At 41.3% G+C, this 19,731-nt stretch overlaps 2 protein-coding genes across 3 annotated transcripts in view; one reads left to right on the top strand and one right to left on the bottom strand.

The window, feature by feature from the left end:
* LOC119738341 (microtubule-associated protein 1S-like) overlaps positions 1–2,988 on the bottom strand; it is a 40,125-nt gene extending 37,137 nt beyond the window's left edge. Inside the window, exon 1 of one of the 2 annotated variants that reach the window (XM_038213203.1) lies at positions 2,645–2,988. In XM_038213203.1, coding sequence (XP_038069131.1) covers positions 2,645–2,792 — 148 coding nt within the window. In that variant the 5' untranslated portion in view covers positions 2,793–2,988. The remainder of the gene's footprint in view (positions 1–2,644) is intronic. The other variant, XM_038213195.1, reaches the window with a different exon arrangement.
* An 8,818-nt stretch (positions 2,989–11,806) lies between these two features.
* LOC119734214 lies at positions 11,807–15,423 on the top strand. Its single transcript, XM_038207581.1, has 4 exons — positions 11,807–11,951; positions 13,070–13,188; positions 13,449–13,584; positions 14,170–15,423. The coding sequence occupies exons 1-4, from the start codon at positions 11,890–11,892 to the stop codon at positions 14,312–14,314; spliced, it is 462 nt and encodes a 153-aa protein (XP_038063509.1). The 5' UTR covers positions 11,807–11,889; the 3' UTR covers positions 14,315–15,423.
* The last annotated feature ends 4,308 nt before the right edge of the window (positions 15,424–19,731 follow it).

The following is a 19,731-nucleotide window of genomic DNA, read 5'->3' on the forward strand; positions in this document are numbered from 1 at the left end:
TTGATTTAAAAAATTGTGTTTTCGTAACTCACGCCGTGCTCGCGCTGCTTCGAATTGACTCTGTTTATACCCCAGACACCGCATACAAAAACAAACGCTAATGCGTAACGCATATCCAGGCACCAGACTGTTGCTCATTTGCATACGTGTTCAAAAATCTTGCACATGCAAATGATCCAATACCAGGGTGAGAGAGCAGGTAGTGGTGGGCGCGTACTGCTCGACACCCTGGGGACGAGGTTGACTTCCTGCTTCCTATTGGAAACATGTTTGGAAATAAAGTAAGCTTTAGGGATGAGGTTGGTGTGAGTCCAACAAATCACATGAATCAGTAGGAGGTTCTGGTTCTGGTTCTGGTGGAATACTGCATATATCTCCTCAGCAGGGATGTAATATGCAGGCGCGAGGTGACTGAGCAGATATTTACATGAAGTGGGCCCCCCTGATGATGTCATCTATGTTAAGAGATTGAAGTTTCGACTTAAAAATTGCAATGCTTGGTGCTTGATGTATTTCTGGTGGTAATTTATTCCATTCTGCAAAAGCTCTTGGGAATAATGAGAACTTGGAGGTTGCTAAGACGTCGAGATCTTGCCAAATCTTGGGCCAGATTTTACGTCAAATTTCATTCAAATGCAAGATTTGCCGTCAAAGCCGATTTCAAGAAAGCTTCATAATGTCAGTTCTTTTCACACGGTAAAGTAATGTTCAGTTTTTGTCATGGAGGGATGATTTCACTAGGTTCGAAATGATACAAGAGCATGGCGTAGTTTACAAGCCACATTCACAGGTCTAGGGGAAAGATTCCCATATCCGGCCATCACTAATTTTTCCCTTCAGTTACCTATCAGCCATCAGAAAGTGATAATATGTCCTGAAAAGTCAAATTTATCACGGAAAATATCGAGGTATTTACCAAAAAACCACTTAGACATTTTCAGACCAGCCTCATACGGTTTGTGCACAGGGTAACAAGTGATGGCCAGATATGGGAATCGTTCCTTTTCCGTGAATACTAAATTGTAAGACTAGTCTAAGTCGCATATGGTGGGGTGTACTCCTAGAACTATGAGGCTCCACGTAGTGGAGCCTCATAATAGGTTCAGAACCCCGCAAAATTGTTGTCAGCACATAACACTAATTAAGTACAAAAACGTCCATCCCAACCAAGCTTTTTCCCACAGAACCGCTGCACAGTTTGCCCCTTAACTCCGTACAATACCTCATGACATACTCAAGTTATGTGCACCTAACAAACATCGGTGGATTCTGTCTGTTTTTCGGCAAAAATGATGAAAAATATGCCCTTTCCGCACTGAGCCAACCTGACACTTGAAACGTGCACGCGCGCAGAATGATCGCAGTCATTTTCGGTTCGATCGCTCGGAGCGCGCCGCGGGGGGTATGGTGTAGGAGCGGAACGCGATATTTTTTTTACACAACTATCTGGGGTACTTTGCGCGCTTTCCTATGGGGCTTGGTTTTTATAACCAGGCTTGAGTGGAGGCTACTATTTTTCAACTTGGTACGGATTTCGGACTTTATTTCCCTTTTTAAAAAAATCCTCCAGAGCCTCAGATCAGGAAAGGAAAAAGGAAATTGCTGCTATACAAGTAATGTCCGACTGAAAAATAACGTTTTTAAGATTCAACTTAAAATTGTTGAAAAAAAGAGCAAAATCTGTATTGGCAGAGCGAGGAATCGATCTCGAGACATGCCTAACCACTAGGCAACGGCGGTGCTCGAAAAATTCGTGCAATTCATAAATTATATACTTTCACACATGTGGAGAGAGTATACGCGCGCGCACGTAGGTAAAAGGTTACAGGATTGTAGAGCGCCGCTACGCGGCGCTCTACAATCCTATAACCGTGATTCAAGTCGCCTGAAAAATGGGTACCCCAGATAGTTGTGTAAATAAAATATTCGCGAGCGGAACGATAGTATGCGCATGCGTACAAATGCAAGTACATACCCCCCGCGGCGCGCTCCGAGCATCTTAACCCGAAAATGACTGCGATCATTCTGCGCCCGTGCACGTTTCAAGTGTCAGGTTGGCTCAGTGCGGAAAGGGCATATTTTTCATCATTTTTGCCGAAAAACAGACAGAATCCACCGATGTTTGTTGGGTGCACATAACGTGAGTATGTCATGAGGTATTGTACAGAGTTTAGGGGCAAACTGTGCAGCGGTTCTGTGGGAAAAAGCTTGGTTGGGATGGAAGTTTTTGTACTTAATTAGTGTTTTGTGCTGACATTAATTTTGCGGGGTTCTGAACCTAGTATGAGGCTCCACTACGTGGAGCCTCATAGTTCTAGGAGTAGGTGGGGTGGTTACTTTTATATGACTTTTAAAGTCGTTTTGTGAATGCTGGCCACAATACAAAGTCGATAACTGGATGTTTGGAAAGAATGTTGCAACCTGACGCTACTTCAGCAGTTGTGTACAAAGTCTATGGAGAGTCAAGAAAATTTCCAGATTCATCATGTCTTGACACTTAATCTTATCATCATTTGTGCAATGAATGACCTTCATTGAGATGATATATGAAGAATAATGCAGCATCAGGTTGCAACATTCTTTTCGGATGTTTCTATCCCAGATCACTTACGAATGAGTGCTTGGTATTTGTGTTAATGTTTACCTTTTTCCACATCTGCAAGGGACAGGTCTACGTATTCTTGGCCGAGTGGCTCGCCAACTACAACCAGCAGGTAGTGGGTGATTTCAGTAGAGAACGAGTTAGATATAGCCTCGGATCCCAAACCGTCTGGCTGTCCGCTGTCCGCCATCTTATTATATTACTAATACTAGTCGGTAAGACTAGGAAACGCTAAAAGAACAGAGGATTTTCTTGCATTGAAACAGGACGTGGTTATTTCTTCTGTTCAGCACGCATCACATCAATCGCGTACGTCTCAACGTACGTCCACCATGTGCTCACTGCTAGCTCAGACTACTAGACTGCACCGCATGCATGCAGCATGCATGTGAAGCTGACGATCCCTGCTTTCAGCAATTTGTTTTTCTGCAACCTAGTATAGTCACTGATCATAATGCACATGCGTCAGTGAACAGCGTTCGTTCAGCTCACCCGGGTCGACAACGGTCAGCCCACCCACAGACCCTGTTCGTCACTGGTGGAAATAATTGACCCATCGTGGTAGAATCATAGAGCTAGGACCCATGGTAGAATCACGTCAACTCAGCTTGCGAAATATAGTTCAATTACATGATAAACAATGGACGCGGAACTTGCAAAAGCTGAGACAAGCAAAACTCACATAGTGCGTTCGAGCGTGCTAGCTCGTGTTAACACGAGTATACTCCTGAGCGCACGAACGGCTGGAGTACGACCCGCGGGTTAGCAGGAGTATGCTAGCTCCGTCATACCGGTGTCCAGGGTTGGCGATTTTTTTTTTTTGATTTAAAAAAAAAAATCAAAAAACTTTTTAACTTTCAAAATATTGATATGTCTAAACATGTGTCTAAATCTCCCCATGCACCCTCACACCTATCACAAAGGAGTTTACAGGGTCCTATAATACCCTTCATCCACAAAACTCAATAAATTGATAAATGCTTTTGAAAATAATTGTATTAATCAGTGATTTAAAAAAATCACTTGATTTCTTCTACATGTAGTCTACATCATTGGTTCAATGGTACATTAATACTGAAGACACTTTAAAGGAGCATTGCTTGATTGATACAGCTGAGATACGTATGTGTGGATACGAATGAAACTTGATTTATGGTACGTGTACATGGCATACAAAAAAAATACAACAGTTCTCCATGGGCATGTTGATTTCATAAAAATGCTTTTAATTTCAAAACTGGCGGCACTGATTGTGTAACTTAGTGTTTGATCGATGGTCCAAGGTGGAGAACAGAAATCAGGCCTTACACCTTTAAAAGGTTTTATATAAATCTCAATCTAAATTTGTAGGGAGAAATTAACGTTAGGAAAAAGACTCACCGGGGACTTTTAATACACCTTTTGATGGTTCATGTAAGCCTTCACCAGTACAGTTGATTCACAATATTACTGTAAACAGATCAAGAAATGATTAAAGCAAACGTGAGTGTGCTCTCTTTAAAATTAAAAACTTTGAAGAAAAACTTTTAAACTCAGATCTTGACTTAATCAAAAATAATTATGCAAAACCTAAATTGAGTCGATGGTGATGAAGTAGGGGTGTTTGAATGTGTTAACAACATCTTACACTTTGTAATTAAGTGGAATCAGTTGATTTAAATGATTAAAATGACCCTCAATCAATTGATTTTGCCAAAAATAAGATTTTTACAAAAAAAGTGATTTAAATCAGTGATTTTTAGAAAAAAATGTTTTGATTTAAATCGCGATTTAAATCAGTGATTTAAATCAACGTGATTTAAATCAGCCAACCCTGCCGGTGTCATATTAAAATCCGACTCCTATGAAAATCAGACCCTTTTCCCTATTATTGGTTAAACCCTCGCACGTGACAGATCACTCTCCCATAATGATCCTAAAAATTTCGCTCGTACCCCCGCCCTGCAAACAGGACGCTGGGAAGGGCTGATGAATTCACGCTCTGATTGGATAGGTTTTGCGTGACCTGTGACCTGCACGTCATCACGACCACGACCCTGCAAGGTTTCAAACGGCCGTTGAAACTGATTCATTACTTTTCGATTCCAAATCAGAAATGCTTTTGTTTTCGTTGAAAAGTACGGAAACGTATTACCGCCACACATTTATTTATTTGTTTCACGTACGTACGTGATAGTTTCACGTACGTACATGATAAGTTTCACGTACGTACGCGATAAGTTTCACGTACGTACATGATAAGTTTCACGTACGTACATGATAAGTTTCACGTACGTACATGATAAGGGATAACCCATGGGAGTGTATAGGAGGACACTAAATACTATCGGGTACAATGGTTTGCCGTTCTTTTTTCACATGCTAGGGATGCTTATTTATGAACAGTTCACTGAGGCCTGACTCAGAATTGTAAATATTGGTCATATCGCTACACTAAAGGATATATTGGACAGCTACTGTCAGGCTGCCGCAATCGCCTATAGTAGGTAGCAAGTTGGATTGTGGATCAATAGGTCCCTGGTTCGAATACACTTATACATGTCTTCACTTTGCATTCATTAGTTTTTTTTTCTCCAAATGTGTATTTGGGATAATTTCACGGTTGAGGGAATATTTCAGTTGAGAGAAACAGAGAGTCGGAGAACCACCTAGGTGTCTTGAAAAACAATTGGGAGTGTGCACCATGAGTGTCATGGTGTCCATGGGAATTTTGCATGGCAAATGCCATGGAATATTTCTGTAAGGGTGGTCTCAATCCTCCAAATTCGTCCATGTAGCAAAGAGTATTTTGAAGGAATTGGGATGTTTAGGGTTAAAAGGAAATAAGTGGAATTCTACCACCGAAAGCTCGCATACTATTTCCCTGGTATGTGAACACGCACGCAGTAAAACACGTGATATACTGAAAATTATCACGTACGTACGTGAAACTTATCATGTACGTACGTGAAACTTATCACGTACGTACGTGAAACTTATCACGTACGTACGTTTCCGTAGAAAAGCGTTATAATGTAGGAAAATCTGTAAAACTTATCTGTGTTGTAAATATGCGATTCCTGTCCCTTGCTCACGGTTGGATTTTGCGTGACCAGTGACCTGCGCGTCATCAAGGTCATGACTCTGCAAGGTTTGAAACGGCCGTTAAGACTGATTCATTCCTCTTTTATTCCAGTTTAGAGATGTTTTTCTCGTTGAAAAGCGTAATAATGTAGGAAATTCTGTAAAACTTATCTGTGTTGTAAATTTACAATTCCGTCACTCGCTCAGGCTCCGTTTCGAATCACGAACGGTCGGATTGTATTGTGCGACGCTCAAAATTTTGTCCACATGGTCCGCAATGAAACAGAAATCACATCCGGTATGGAATGTTCGCAATTCTATGGGAAGTTTTCGGATAGCATTTGCGCACATTGTCTAACTGCGGTCTTGAACAGCTGCAGCCAGGTGCTTTATACATAGGTCATAGGCCACTTCCTTCACAAGATTCTGTGACGCTCATCAGAGTATCCCAGCGTCCTGTTTGCAGGGCCGGGGATACGAGCGAATGGTCCGCAATGAAAATGCTGTTTTTACCCAAGACACCGCATACAAAGATAAACGCTAATGTAACGCCCATGCAATCACCAGACTATTCCTCATTTGCATACGTGTTCAGACGCTTTCTCATGCAAATGTCCAATACCAGGGTGACAGAGCAGGTAGTGGTGGACGCGTACTGCTCGACACCCTGGGGACGAGGTTGAGGTAACCGGCTGCGATATTTTTTTCCGTACACATACATTCGTTATGGACGTATTTCGAAAAGTACGTTGAGTTGCAAGACAGGTTAAAGAAGTAAAGAAGAAGAAATTTAAAATTAAAAAAAGCATCCAATGTAGTATCCATGACACTATACAGCAGTGACTCAATCGATGTGGTAGTTGTAAACATTATATTGCATATAGGGCCCTCCAGCATAATTATATTATTGTAGCGAGCATGTGGTATGGAAAAAAATCGCTAACCGGCTCGGCGACGCGAGTCGGTTACTATATAGTGTTAAACCGTTGTGGCGCACTTCGACATTTATCCCGACTTTCCACATCAGTGTTACCAAACTTCTTTATTGACAAACATTTGAGAATTTCTGTGAAGTTGATAAATTCTGATGAACAGTTATCATCTCTACTTACACCCCAACCAGAAGTTTATTATTTACTATTTTTGGAGGACATTTTTAAAGGGTTCACTGTGCACTTAGAAATAAAATTGGAAAATCACGCCGAAATAAAATGTGAAATTTCAGTTAAATATTTTGCTCTAGCTAGGCGCTACAGGCGAAAAATCAAAGTGCACCACTTTAGGGGCCGCGCAACGTTCATCTCATAGGCGCTTGCGTCAAGTAGATCTGACATTGCGCACTCTGTTATTAGTGTCCTCCACTACTCCCTGTCTGATGCCACGTAATGATGACCCCCGTGGTTGTCAGGTCCCTGTTTACTTTTTTCAGCCACGTGATACGCTGTCCACCTCTTGGCAGCTTGTTCTTGCGGATTGCCTCTAGAAGCGCTTACTTGGCAGGAGTTTCCTCAAGTATTCTCAGGAGATGGCCTGTCCACCTAAGACGGCTTCGGGTAATGGCAGTATTCCAAGAGATCTCGTTAGTTTAAATTTCTTGTACAGTTCTTTATTGGTGTTCTTCTTTGGCCATTTAAAACCCAGGATTGAACGCAAGAGCCTTCTGTGAAATGCATCAATGTTCTCTTCTAGTGACTTAACTGTCCATATAGTTCACAGTTATACAGAAATACGGAAGCTATACGAAGGCACGGAATGTTTTGAGTTTTGTGCGCGTGTTGTGGAAGATTGCATCACTGTTGCTTGTTGAAAGATGCCATCGTAAGCATTTTCCTCCTGGTAATATCTTGCTCAGTGTCGAGTAAAGATCCCAAGTATTTACATTTCTTACTTGCCCAAGTGATGTCATCAGCATACTGTAACCCCATCTCAAAGTATACTGGTGGGCAAATAGCGTAGCTGTGGTTCTCGAGTTCCACAGGAAGGGATCGGGATTGTGTCTGTGTGTAGTAACTGTGATCCTGAAGAGTGAATGGTGTCTCGAGTGATCCGGGTCAAGTTGTCTCATTGGTATCATTCAGTGCTTTTGCCAGGTATAGAGTGAAGAGAATGGGACTGAGGCAGTCTCCTTGAGGCACGCCGATGTTGGTTTTGAAGGGCTTACGGCCAAGACAATTCCCACTATGACTTGTAATCGAACGTCTCTAAGTAAGATTGCCAGTGAGTGGAGTTCGGTTGCTCTAGTATCTCTTTGAGATCCTCCGCCAAAGAGAACTACTCTCCTCACCGAATCAAAAGCCTTTGACATGTCGAGCAGCAGTAGGTGAAATTCATTAGCCGTCGGCTGTGATGGCCTTCTCTGCTAAGATCTTTAAGGCAAAGACCTGCTCAGTGGTGCCTCTGCCGTGTCGATAGGCTGCTTTGGGAAGCTGGTATGTGGTCGTCTAATCTGTCGGCGATTCTCTTCGTCAAACAAGTGGCCATTATTTTCCGGATAATTGTCAGAAGAACGATTGGCCTTATGTTTACTGGGGGTCCCTTTGGTTTACCTGGCTTAGAAAGAGGAACGAGAATACCTTTTTTGATGTCGTCAGGGTAGATGCCAGTTTCATTCATAGTTCTGGCAATTTCTTGAGCAATCATCTCGGGTCCATACGTCAGCCATGTTAGGGTACATAAATAATACTTGGGGCCTCGAGTAAGCGCGAGAAGTCACGTGAGAGGTCAATCGAACACTGTCGCGCCTGCACGAGTAAGCGCGGGTGAAGTAATCGAACGCACTAAAGACTGTCTATGACTTTACTAGCCTACAGAAAAAAATATTGGCTCGCGGTTCATCACTGCCGTCGGGTCACAGGCACAGACTTATTAACCTACATAATTTTGTCTGTGGTCGCCGGTGCAGGTGCACGATTCGTCGTGATAAACGCCCTCTTGCGGCAGGTGCACGCGTACGTACGTGTGGTTTCGGGATTTGCTACAAAAAAAAAAGGCAGGCAGGATCTGCAGCAAAAATCCTGATATAGTGATAGGCCTAGCACTAGCAGCAACCGTGTGTTCTTATTCCTCCATAACGTTAGTCAGTGACCGCCGGCGGCCAGTGTCAAGATGAAGGTGAAGATAATCAGTACGTACCGGTATACGTCTTGGCTTAATTGCTTTAGCGATCTGTAGACAAAGTAAAATAAATGTAGTCAGTTTGGAAAGAATGTGGAAAGAATGTTGAAACCTGACGCTGCTTTTTTCTTCATAGTTTTCATACATCATCTCAATGAAAAGTCAGTTAGGGGCCTATTGCAAAAATGATAATAAGACATGAATCTGGGACTGAGAAACATTTCCAATTTTGTAAGAAAATACTTTAAAAATCTCTTGAAGTACTCTTCATAGACTTTGTACACATTGCTGAAGTAGTGCCAGGTTGCAACATTCTTTCCCAAATTTTAACCAGCAGCCGAAAAAATGTGGAAAGTGAAGGCTTGCCTTGGAATGATTCCCACATCTGGCGTTGAGTAACTCCAGCTCCAATGCTAGTCCGAGCATGGTCCGAGTAACTTGGACCCGACTTATCGCCTTTTTAACATTCGGACATGGTCTGGCGATGTCCGAATGTTAAAAAGGCGATAAGTTGGGTCCAAGTTACTCGGGACTACTCCAATGCCAAATCGCATTAATAGAGCTGGAGGCACAACTATGTTAAAAAAAAAATAGATCGTAAGCAGCCCGAAATCGGGGACCGTATCCCCCAGCGTATTTCAAAAACGGTCCATTTTCCCTCTACAAAATTATCCCAACCCAGATTCCATAATCCATAGGCCTACCTCATCCCATGCAGCAGTCATTCATGAAGCTAATGGGCAATTCCACGGCTACTTATGTTACATTTTTAATGTACTTTTGAGTTTCCTTGGGCTGTAATTACCTTACTGAAAAGGTTTAATAACTGTTATCCCCATGGTAGATAGAGTAGACCTAGACCTACCTAAGCACCAAAGATGACATCCAGAAAAAATGTGTTATGTATGATAAACAAGACGCACAAATGTACATTTTGTAACGTACCTTCAACATGTGCGCGATGTATGTGGGTATCATACGCTTTCAGGCACGCTAGTGGTTTCAATTTTTGTCTGGTGCGATGTCGTGACATGCTTTCCACAACATCACACCAGACGAAAATTGAAACTTTATGGTTTGTGGGACTGAAATCAAATGTAAAATTAATAACACTTCTTTCTTTTTTCTTTCTTTTTTACCAAATGATCGGTTGGACCGAATGATTGATGTTGCTGATGTGGATTATACTCCTTGTTAACTCATAGGGTAAGCAAATGTTGAAATGAGATGATAGAAATTATGTTGCCCCTCAAATTAGTGAAATAAGCAAGTGCCCTGATGATGTTGAAGGACCCTTGAGGTCCATTATTGCCAATTACCTATGATGCTTGTACAGTCTGATTGGTAGACATTTGAATAAAACATTGATCACATCACTCTATGATTACATACACCAGTGCCATATAATACAAACGGGGTCCGCTCACAAGTCCGACGCCTCATAGGTCCGACACCTCATAAGTCAGACAAAATGGCATCCCCTAACCTAATAAAGGCCCATAAGTCCGACGCCTCATAGGTCCGACGCCTCATAAGTCCGACAAAATGGCATCCCCTAACCTAATAAAGGCCCATAAGTCCGATGCCTCATTGGTCCGACGCCTCGTAAGTCCGACGCCTCATAGCTCCGACGCCTCGTAAGCTAAGTCCGACAAATTAAATGCCTCGTTTTTCCGTTGTCGGACTTATGAGGCGTCGGACCTATGAGGCGGAATAAATAAATGTTATGCCTCATAAGTCCGACGCCTCTTAAGTCCATGAGGCGACGGACCTATGAGGCGTCGGACTTATGATACAGCCCCGTACAAACATACATGAAGTGTCCTCTAGTTCCAATTGGGAGTAGTTCACACTGCATAGAATCATAGAGCACATAGCTATAAAGTACATTGTACAATGTACTTAAAGGGCCATGCGATGAAATTTTCTTCAGAACACATTTCGTGCAACTTTCTACTCTTAAATGTATGAAAACAATTTGACATCCTGTTTTGGTTAACTTTACTAAAAAAAAGTGCACTTCTTTAAACGTTTAAAGTAATCCATGCTTTCCGCGACAACTGAGGGCACTGTTGCTGTGATGTCATTCTGGGAAGACACTGTTCAGTTTAGGGGTTTTCTGTTCAAATTTTGCTCATTGAAAACATTTGTGAGGAAGGGTTTCCCATTGGCTTTACTGACATGTACTTACAAAACAACGAATCACCAAAGAAAAGAAAATTTACGACAGCAAAATATTCAAAGTTCTAGCAACTTTTTGTGCTGAAATAGCTGTTACATTGAGGTTTCTGCCCAGAATGACATCACAGTTTTGCACATGAATATGGGAATTTGCATTAGCATAAAACCCAAAAGGCACCAAAATATCCTTTAAAATGGCCCAGCAAAAAATTTTTTAAAAAGGTAAAATGGGACACAAAGGCGCGTTTTCAAGGATTGCATTAAAAAAATTACGTTGCATGGCCCCTTTAAGTCTTAATATTGGGACTCTCTTTAGGAAAAAAAAAGTTCTGCTTCCGATTACATGGAATTTGAAATAGGGTAGGCACCGTAGGTAGGGATTAGAAACTGATAGAGGCATGTTATGGGAGAATTTTGAGATACTTGGTGGCAGCCAACACACCAGTCCTCTTCTATCGTTTGCATCATTTTGAACATGCGCACATTAACTTAAACATGTCGCAAACAATTCAAAAGGACCAGCGTGTTTGCTGCAACCAATCGTCTCAGAAATCTTCCATTGGGCCCGAAAGCACTAAAAGTCATATCAATCAACAAAACATCGGGGCCCAGTTTCATAGAGCTGCTTAAGCAGAAAATTTGCTTAAGCACGAAAAAACATTGCTTAGTAAAATTAGGTTACCGGCCAAAAAATCCATGTGATGTACATTGCTTGTGACTGGTATTTAGCTGTTGTTTACTTAGCATAACAATCGCATGGAGTTTTGGCCGGTAACCTGATTTTATTAAGCAAGACGTTTTTTGTGCTTAAGCAAATTTTGTGCTTAAGCAGCTCTATGAAATTGGCCCCTGACAATGAAAGGCATCATTTCGTTTACTCTTTAATTATTATACATTTCATACACACAGGTATTGATACAAATGAGAAGATGGTGCAATGTTATTGTACATGCATATTGCATATATCAAACCACCGGTCAAATGTCCACAGGTAAAACAGCTACCCAAGCATTACTTTAAAGTTTAATATTTGTCACCATAGCACAAAGTAAAAGTCTGTCACGAGCCAATGTGGCCCATCAGGCCGGCGTTTATCTCCAGTTTCGGTAGCAAAAAACGACTGCGAATATTTCTGTTCCCCCGGACAGGATTCCAATCCATTGCAGGTTACTCCCCATCAGCTAATGCCGGTACCCATTTATACTTTTGTGTACGATCATACAGAGGTTTCTGCATCTAGTCAAGGGTAAAAGGTAGTTATTGAGGGTTTGGGGCTTTTCCCTCATTTTTACCAAAATAAAATTGGGGTACAGGCTGTCAAAATAGGGTAGGGACTAGGGTAAACGGAAGCAGAACTATGGGGTTTTTTTGGCCTTACTATGGATTGAGAGGCTCGCACATAAAAGCATTAAAGATGTAGTCCATCATTTGTAAGTTGTGCATTTTGTTCGTTTGAAGCAACAAAAGTCCTCAAAATCTAAAGAAGGATACTGAACAACTAACCTGATGAAGTTTCAGCTCAGCTTCAGCCGTATATTCTGAGAAAAACAGCATTCTAGGATCTCAATTTCAAATCAAAAGTTGCTGAATCGTGTTTTGAATTGGGCCTGAATTCAGCGTCCGAGACATGTTCTCACTGAGCCGATTGCAGCTACGCGATGTCGCGCACTGATCCGACGAATTATAGCAACCGCGCGTGTGTGTGCGTCGTGCATATGCTTGCGCGCGCTTCGCCGAATAACAAAACGAACTACTAATTTAAGTTTCCTACGGTGCGTCTTAAGAAGCACCGTTGGAAAGGCCTTCTTTCGTTGATTACTTCAAAACGACAGCTTGCCAGAAAGAATAATTTCACAGGGAGTTTAGTCCCCTTACTATCTTTCAACCGAGTATGTTGTTCAACAAAAATACGCCAGTTACTTTTCGGATAGCTGCAAATGATGGACTATAGCTTTAAGTACAAGGAAATGTATTGCACATGAAATAATTACATACATGCGTACATTACTTCCACCAGTTATTCTGCCATACTACATACAAAGCATATTTTTATTTCACAGATGTGATTTATTTGAATTGTTTCCCACTGTCTTTGCCTGGTTTTGGTAGTTGGACTGCTGTGGCGACGTGGAGATGGATAGCCAATGATGATAACTGTGGTATCTGCAGAATGGCCTTTGACAGCTGTTGTCCAGACTGTAAGATGCCTGGTGATGATTGCCCACTAGGTTAGCATGGCTTTGCTTATTGTTTAAAAGTTTACAGTGAATTCAATTATCTTCACTCATGCAAAAGTTTATATTGATGTTCCTATGCAATGCAAAAAATGATGAAAAAGGAAATGGTAAAGGCTTGTACAATATTACTGAGCCTATTGTGGTATCTGAACAAGTAGCATTTGTTACCCTTGTCATTTATATGTCACTCTGGCTGATTGCCCGAGGGACAACCCCTATCACCCTTTGGTTTTGTCTTTGTTCTTCTTTAGTAGTGTTCATGGTTTTTGTTGTTGTTTTTCTGGATGTTACTTCTGCGTGGCTTTTCTTTCAAACGGAACAAGGCATGAATTTCCAAAATGGTATGAACATCAACCCTGATACAGAGTTGTGCATGCATGTACAAGTGTGATGTCATGATTACTTCAAGTAATTTCAGTTCAAAAAGTGACTGCTTTGTTTCAATCATACACGCATGCAACTTTTCCTCAGATCCACTGATTTCCTTGTTTTCAACTTCTCATGAATGCCATTACAAATTGAAAAACACTGTACAAAGTCTTGTGTGGTTTGGAACTTTCTCTCTTTTTTTTCTCCAAATTCGTAGTTGCATGCCTGATCATAAGTCATGAACAAAACAAAGAATAATATTCACAGTGCCTTGATGAAAATTTCTTGTCGTGTATTTGAAGTCGCTTGACCTTTACTTCTGGGGTTAAAGGAAGGTCACATTTACAGTAGGTGAATTAAAAATACGGAAAGAAGTGGAATTTCTTTGTAACGGCTCAAGGAATGAAGATGGAACTTTGTACAAACATGCAACCTTGTCAGAAGATGTGAAAATGTTGTGTGTTTTTTTATAAAATAAAATTTATATAATACAATAAAACTATAAAACTATAAAAAGTGGATTGTGTGAGGTTACCATTCACAAACGGCGGTCATAATTTAATCTTCTTGGACCAGGCTATTCTTCTTTGTTCTCTTTTTCAGTGTGGGGCCAGTGTTCTCATGTATTTCACATGCACTGCATTCTGAAGTGGCTGAACTCACAGCAAGTGCATCAGCAATGCCCTATGTGCCGACAAGAGTGGAAGTTCAAGGAATGAGATTAGCACCTCCACATCAAGAGAACTAGTTGGAGGCCAATGTTGCTGTCTCCAGGACTTCTGAAAGTCTGTCCAATTGGTTGCAACAGCTGTGGTGCCTGTGTGAGCAAGAACTCTTGTTACATGCAGCAAGGAATATTACAGGGTGGTTTCAAAGTATAGCTTATCTTCATTGTTGCTGAACTCTATGGAGTAAAACCAAGTTGCAAATGCAATACAGCTTTTCTTATCTGCTGGATGGGAATTTGGATGGACCTGGTACGTATAAGGCGTATGTCCTAAAACTCATCATCCAATTGAGTGGACGTTGTATTTCAGCAAGCCATTCCTCTACATGTTCTACAGGCACATGGCATTATCCTCCCGAGGGTGATAGGACACCTGCCACTTCATTCACATCTAGTACATGACTATGTACAACATGTATAACTGTACGCATTTTCTAACAGAACTTTATCTCAATGTTGGATAACGTTGACACCACACAAGACGAGATGTCATACCTAACAGTGCCATGACATGATGACTCAGTTGTTTGCATGGCTTCACTACATTGACGATGTGCTTCAGAGAATAAATTTAGTAGACTAAAACCGCATTTGCATTGGACTTAAGTTTGTAAAATGTGGTTATTCTACCGTGCATTCCCACTTAGGTTAATTTTGGCCCGGGAAAGTCATTCATATATTTTCGTAAATTTAACCGTACCTTGCTCTGTTAGACTCTGATGAGGGCGCCCTCCTATTGACCTTTTTACCTAGCACCGGATGTGGTTGTGGAAAAACGTGCAAAAGAATATTGCAGAACATCAGCAGTATGTACATGTAGGCCTATGCGTGTAAATCAAACGGGTCATTATTGGTGCTCCACACGGAAGTGTAACATGATGATAGTGTTAGTTTTACATAGTAGTAGCCGCCCGCATGATACTTTTAAATTATTTAAAATTAACAATGTAATTCTTCCACGACCCAGTTGGCCCTGTAAAAGTTATGATTGCAGACCGCAAAACCTACAATCGACAGTCGACACCCAACAATTTTGGAAGTTGACAACAGTCTCCGTAAAGTTGACAACAGTCTCTGTTTCTAATGTTGTGTATGTGTACGAAAACATGTCTTTTTAAAGGGACACGGAATCATTTGCTTTTTGTGCATTTTTGTTGATTGAAGAACAAAATCACTCAAAGTCTTGAGTAGGTTGCATGACAACTAACTTGTTCAAAATGAAGCTCTAGTTGATAGATACTGGAAATTTGGAGAAAACAGGAACAATTGCATGACAACTAACTTGTTCAAACTGAAGTAATACTAGAAATTTTTGAGAAAACAGGTATGCACGCTTTTTGTTTCGCAAGTTGATTCCGTTGCTTGTGCTTCTGATTCAAAAGTTGCCATTTTTATAATAATAATAATAATAGTGGATATTTATAAAGTGCACGTATCCACCAAGACTGGTGCTCAAGGCGCTACATCATTATTACCCCTGCTCATTGGGCACATGAAACATTCCAAATACCATCTCAGCTCCCTGGGGAGTATACAGCTCGATGCAGCCTTGTTAGGCGCAAGGAAGCTAATTCAATCACAATAACCATCTCTGCCCTCACAGGTACCCATTTACTCCTGGGTGGAGAGAAGCAATGAGTGACGTTTGGAGGGGGGTATTGCGATAGCGTATTCCTTCTGTGTGTATGTCACTATGTGGGTATGTCTGTATGTACCGGTATGTAAAAGTGGGCGTGTTCATCTATTCAAACCGTGGACGAAAAAAATCCAGAGAACAATATCGTCCATGATTCCCAGCATACGTCCGCGATTGGGGTCGTGTACAAAACATATGGGAGTCTTTCTCAAAAGTTGAAGTACAAACAAAAGAGGGACAATAGGACGTCCACGATCGACGGTGTGAACACGTTTGCGTGTACATGTATGGCTTTACGATAGAGGACAGACACACAAAGGGAGAACAAAAAGATCTTTTCAGTCCCCAGGCGTTGGGTGTTTTGTTGAAAATGGTCGTCGATCGTACGGTAATCTTGGTCCTTTTCTTGGTTTCCCAAGTATATATTTTTTTTTACTTTTATTGTTCCAAATCAAATATATTTTTATTGAAGTAGATTAAATTTGTATTTCATTCATGGCTTCGATAACCATTTGGTTGACAACTGACCTTGCATGCACCCAACGGTTGGCTTCCGTAAAAATAGCAACATCTTCATTGAGTTTATCCCTGCAGGTTATGGTTTTAGGGTATTTGGTACCAGTCCTCTTTAATTTTAGCGAGGTTTTCCTCATTCATGAAGTTGGTATGTTCATTGCCAGATCTGCACAAATAATACATGGACATATTATTTGGAGTACAGGTGTAGTATTGATTGGAATTTCTATTTAAGCCCTAGTTACGGGGTAACAAATTTGATCCCACTTTTCTTCGAGAGATCACAACCTTTATCAAAGGTGTGCCTGATGGTTTCATTAAAAAGTTTCGGCGCGCCCGTCGCGTATATCTGGTTAGTTAGTGTGACGTCACTTCGGTTTAAACCACGCCCACTGCACATTAAAGATATAGTCCATCATTTGTAATTTGTGCATTTTGTTCGTTTGAAGCAACAAAAGTGTTCAAAATCTAATGAAGGATACTGAACAACTAACCTGATGAAGTTTCAGTTCAGCTTCAGCTGTATATTCCGAGAAAAACAGCTTTCTAGGATCTCAATTTCAAATCAAAAGTTGCTGAATCATGTTTTGAATTGGCCTGAATGGACCGATCCAGTAAGCTCCGCCCAGTGCGCACGTGGGCAAATTAACACGTGCTCCGCTCCAATGCCACGCTGCATTTTCCTTCCGCGCGCATCATACGCGCGTGCACGCGTGTCGGACTTTAGAGCACGCACGTCGGACATAAATCACGGCTGTGAATGGTCAGAACACCATGGGGCGGTGCTTACTGGATCGGTCCATTCAGCGTCCGAGACACGTTCTCACTGAGCCGATTGCAGCTATACGCGATGTCGCGCACTGATCCGACGAATTATAGCAACCGCACGCGCGTGTACGTGTGCGTCGTGCCAATGCTTGCGCGCGCTTCGCCGAATAACAAAACGAACTACTAATTTAAATTTTCCTACGGTGCCGGTCTAAGCTTAAGATGCACCGTTGGAAAGGCCTTCTTTCATTGATTACTTCAAAATGACAGCTTGGCAGAAAGAATAATTTCACAGGGAGTTTAGTCCACTTACTATCTTTCAACCAAGTATGTTTTTCAACAATAATTACGCCAGTTACTTTTCGGATGGCTGCAAATGATGGAATATAGCTTTAAGCATAGATATTGAATACAAATATTTTTTTATTCTATTTCTGAAAGTAAGTAGCATTGGAACCGGAAGTTATCGCAACTTGAGTGTTTATCCAATGGGCGCTAGTAATCAGTGGTGCGCTCGCGTGTGTGACGAAGTCACTAACGAACTAGCCTTTTTTCAAGTCCCACTCGCCTATACCCGGACCATCCAGACACGTAACGCATCCCGGATGCTGTCACGTAAAAAGACTAGCACGAGTGGCGGAGCCGAGAGGGCCTTTACTATCTCGTGTACCTAATCACTTATTCATTTATTCAGGTAATATACATCAAGCAATATAAACCAATCATCTAACGGTGGTTTGCGGTTACCAGCAACAGCATGCGCGCCATGGCGCGCGTGCTGTCTGGCGCCAGACGATGGCTGATTTGCGTTAGTAATTCTGCATTTTCATTGGTCAATTCACAACGGGTAATGCATTATGCATGTCTACCAAATCGGTAGACAAATGTAAAGGAAAACGTAAGCATTCTCCACGAGATGGTAAAGGCCCTCGCGGCTTTGCCGCTCGTGCTAGTCTTTTTACGTGTCACCATCCGGAGTGCGTCACGTGTCCGGGTAAGCGCGTGGCACTTGACTAAAGGCTACTAACAAACCGGATCCGTATCGATTTCGCGTATGACGTCATCACTTTGTGCGTTCTTCTCGTACGCGTACGTGATGCGGGTAAGTGATTCGGAAGCTAAATGGGAGCCGCCTGAAGCCCGGTTCATACTTCATGCGAAAGCGAACGCGAAGCGAATTTGACGTCATAAAACATTCGCTGCGAAATTTGCCCGAGTTGAAAGATGTTCAACTTTTACGAATTCGCAGCGTGAATACTTGCCACGACGTCACAAATTCGCGTTCGCTTTCGCTTTCGCGCAGAGTATGAACCGGGCTTGATACGGGAGTACTACGTATGAATTTTCGCCATTTTACACCAAATTTGTGCCAAAAAGATACTTCTAAAACTTATCATTCTTAATTTCATAATGCATGTGATATCTAAGATTGCAATGGGAGTGTTTTTAAGGGTGAATTAAAGTGATTTGTAAAGCATTTTATGACATCAAAGTTGTGACTGGTTCATGCATGCCATTATGTACTTTAATACACAACTACATGTACATGTATAACAAGGCAAGCGAGTATACGTACAATGTGTCTCACCAAAATGTAGCAGTTTACAACGGGGTGTTTTTTTTGGAGGAAACTGAATGGGTGGGTTTTTTTTTTAAGAAAAAAAATTACCATGAGATGATAGAGTGTTTCTTTACCCTTGACAGGATTTTTGTTCTGTGTAGTTTTGACCCGTTTGTTTAAAAGTTAAGGCAAAACTTGTATTAAAAGACTGACAAAATCTGCTTGGCCCACTTACTTATTGTTCACAAATCTGACCTGTTCATCATTTGGTAACATGGGTTGAGGATTATTCCTCATAGACAATGATTTCAGAACAACAGCTTTGTAAGTAGCAATTCTGTGACATAAGTACCATTAAGTCTTACTTTATTAGCTTTAATGTCCATTTTTATTAAAGTCATAAACAACAGTCAAGTTTAGACGTGAATGTAAAGTCTGTAGATAAAACGAAATTGCACTTGTTTGGTTTGAAGTGCAACAACACACCTTCTTGGTATGTGAATGCCTTTCATTACATACCAAATAATCTAAAAAGTAATCATTTAATTAATAGCTGTATCTCTGGACTGGGGTGTCCAAATTAAATGAGATGGGATGAAGACCATTGTGTAGAGCACTTTTACTATACCTCAGACTCTATAGATAAGTTTTGCATAAAGACAGTTCCCCTTATGCCACAAAATGTCCGGGGGAGGGGGTTCGTCTTTTCTCCGGAACGGTAATACATTAGGTTAGTTTCCTTTAACCAGACTTTTGAAATAGGATAAGTAAACAATCCAAAACGTGAACTTTTCAAAAAATCAAAAATATACCCAAATATGGGAACAAATATATTACACGGCAGGTATTAAAGATTTAGGCAAATTAGGCACCCTTCCCAAAAGATTTTCAGGTGTCACCCCTTCTAAATATCTTCTCTATGGCTATAAGAATATATCTGCCAAGTTTGGTGCTTTG

The sequence above is a fragment of the Patiria miniata genome, unplaced genomic scaffold, assembly GCF_015706575.1.
Source record: "Patiria miniata isolate m_02_andy unplaced genomic scaffold, ASM1570657v1 HiC_scaffold_10, whole genome shotgun sequence".
In the NCBI taxonomy this organism is placed as follows: domain Eukaryota; kingdom Metazoa; phylum Echinodermata; class Asteroidea; order Valvatida; family Asterinidae; genus Patiria; species Patiria miniata.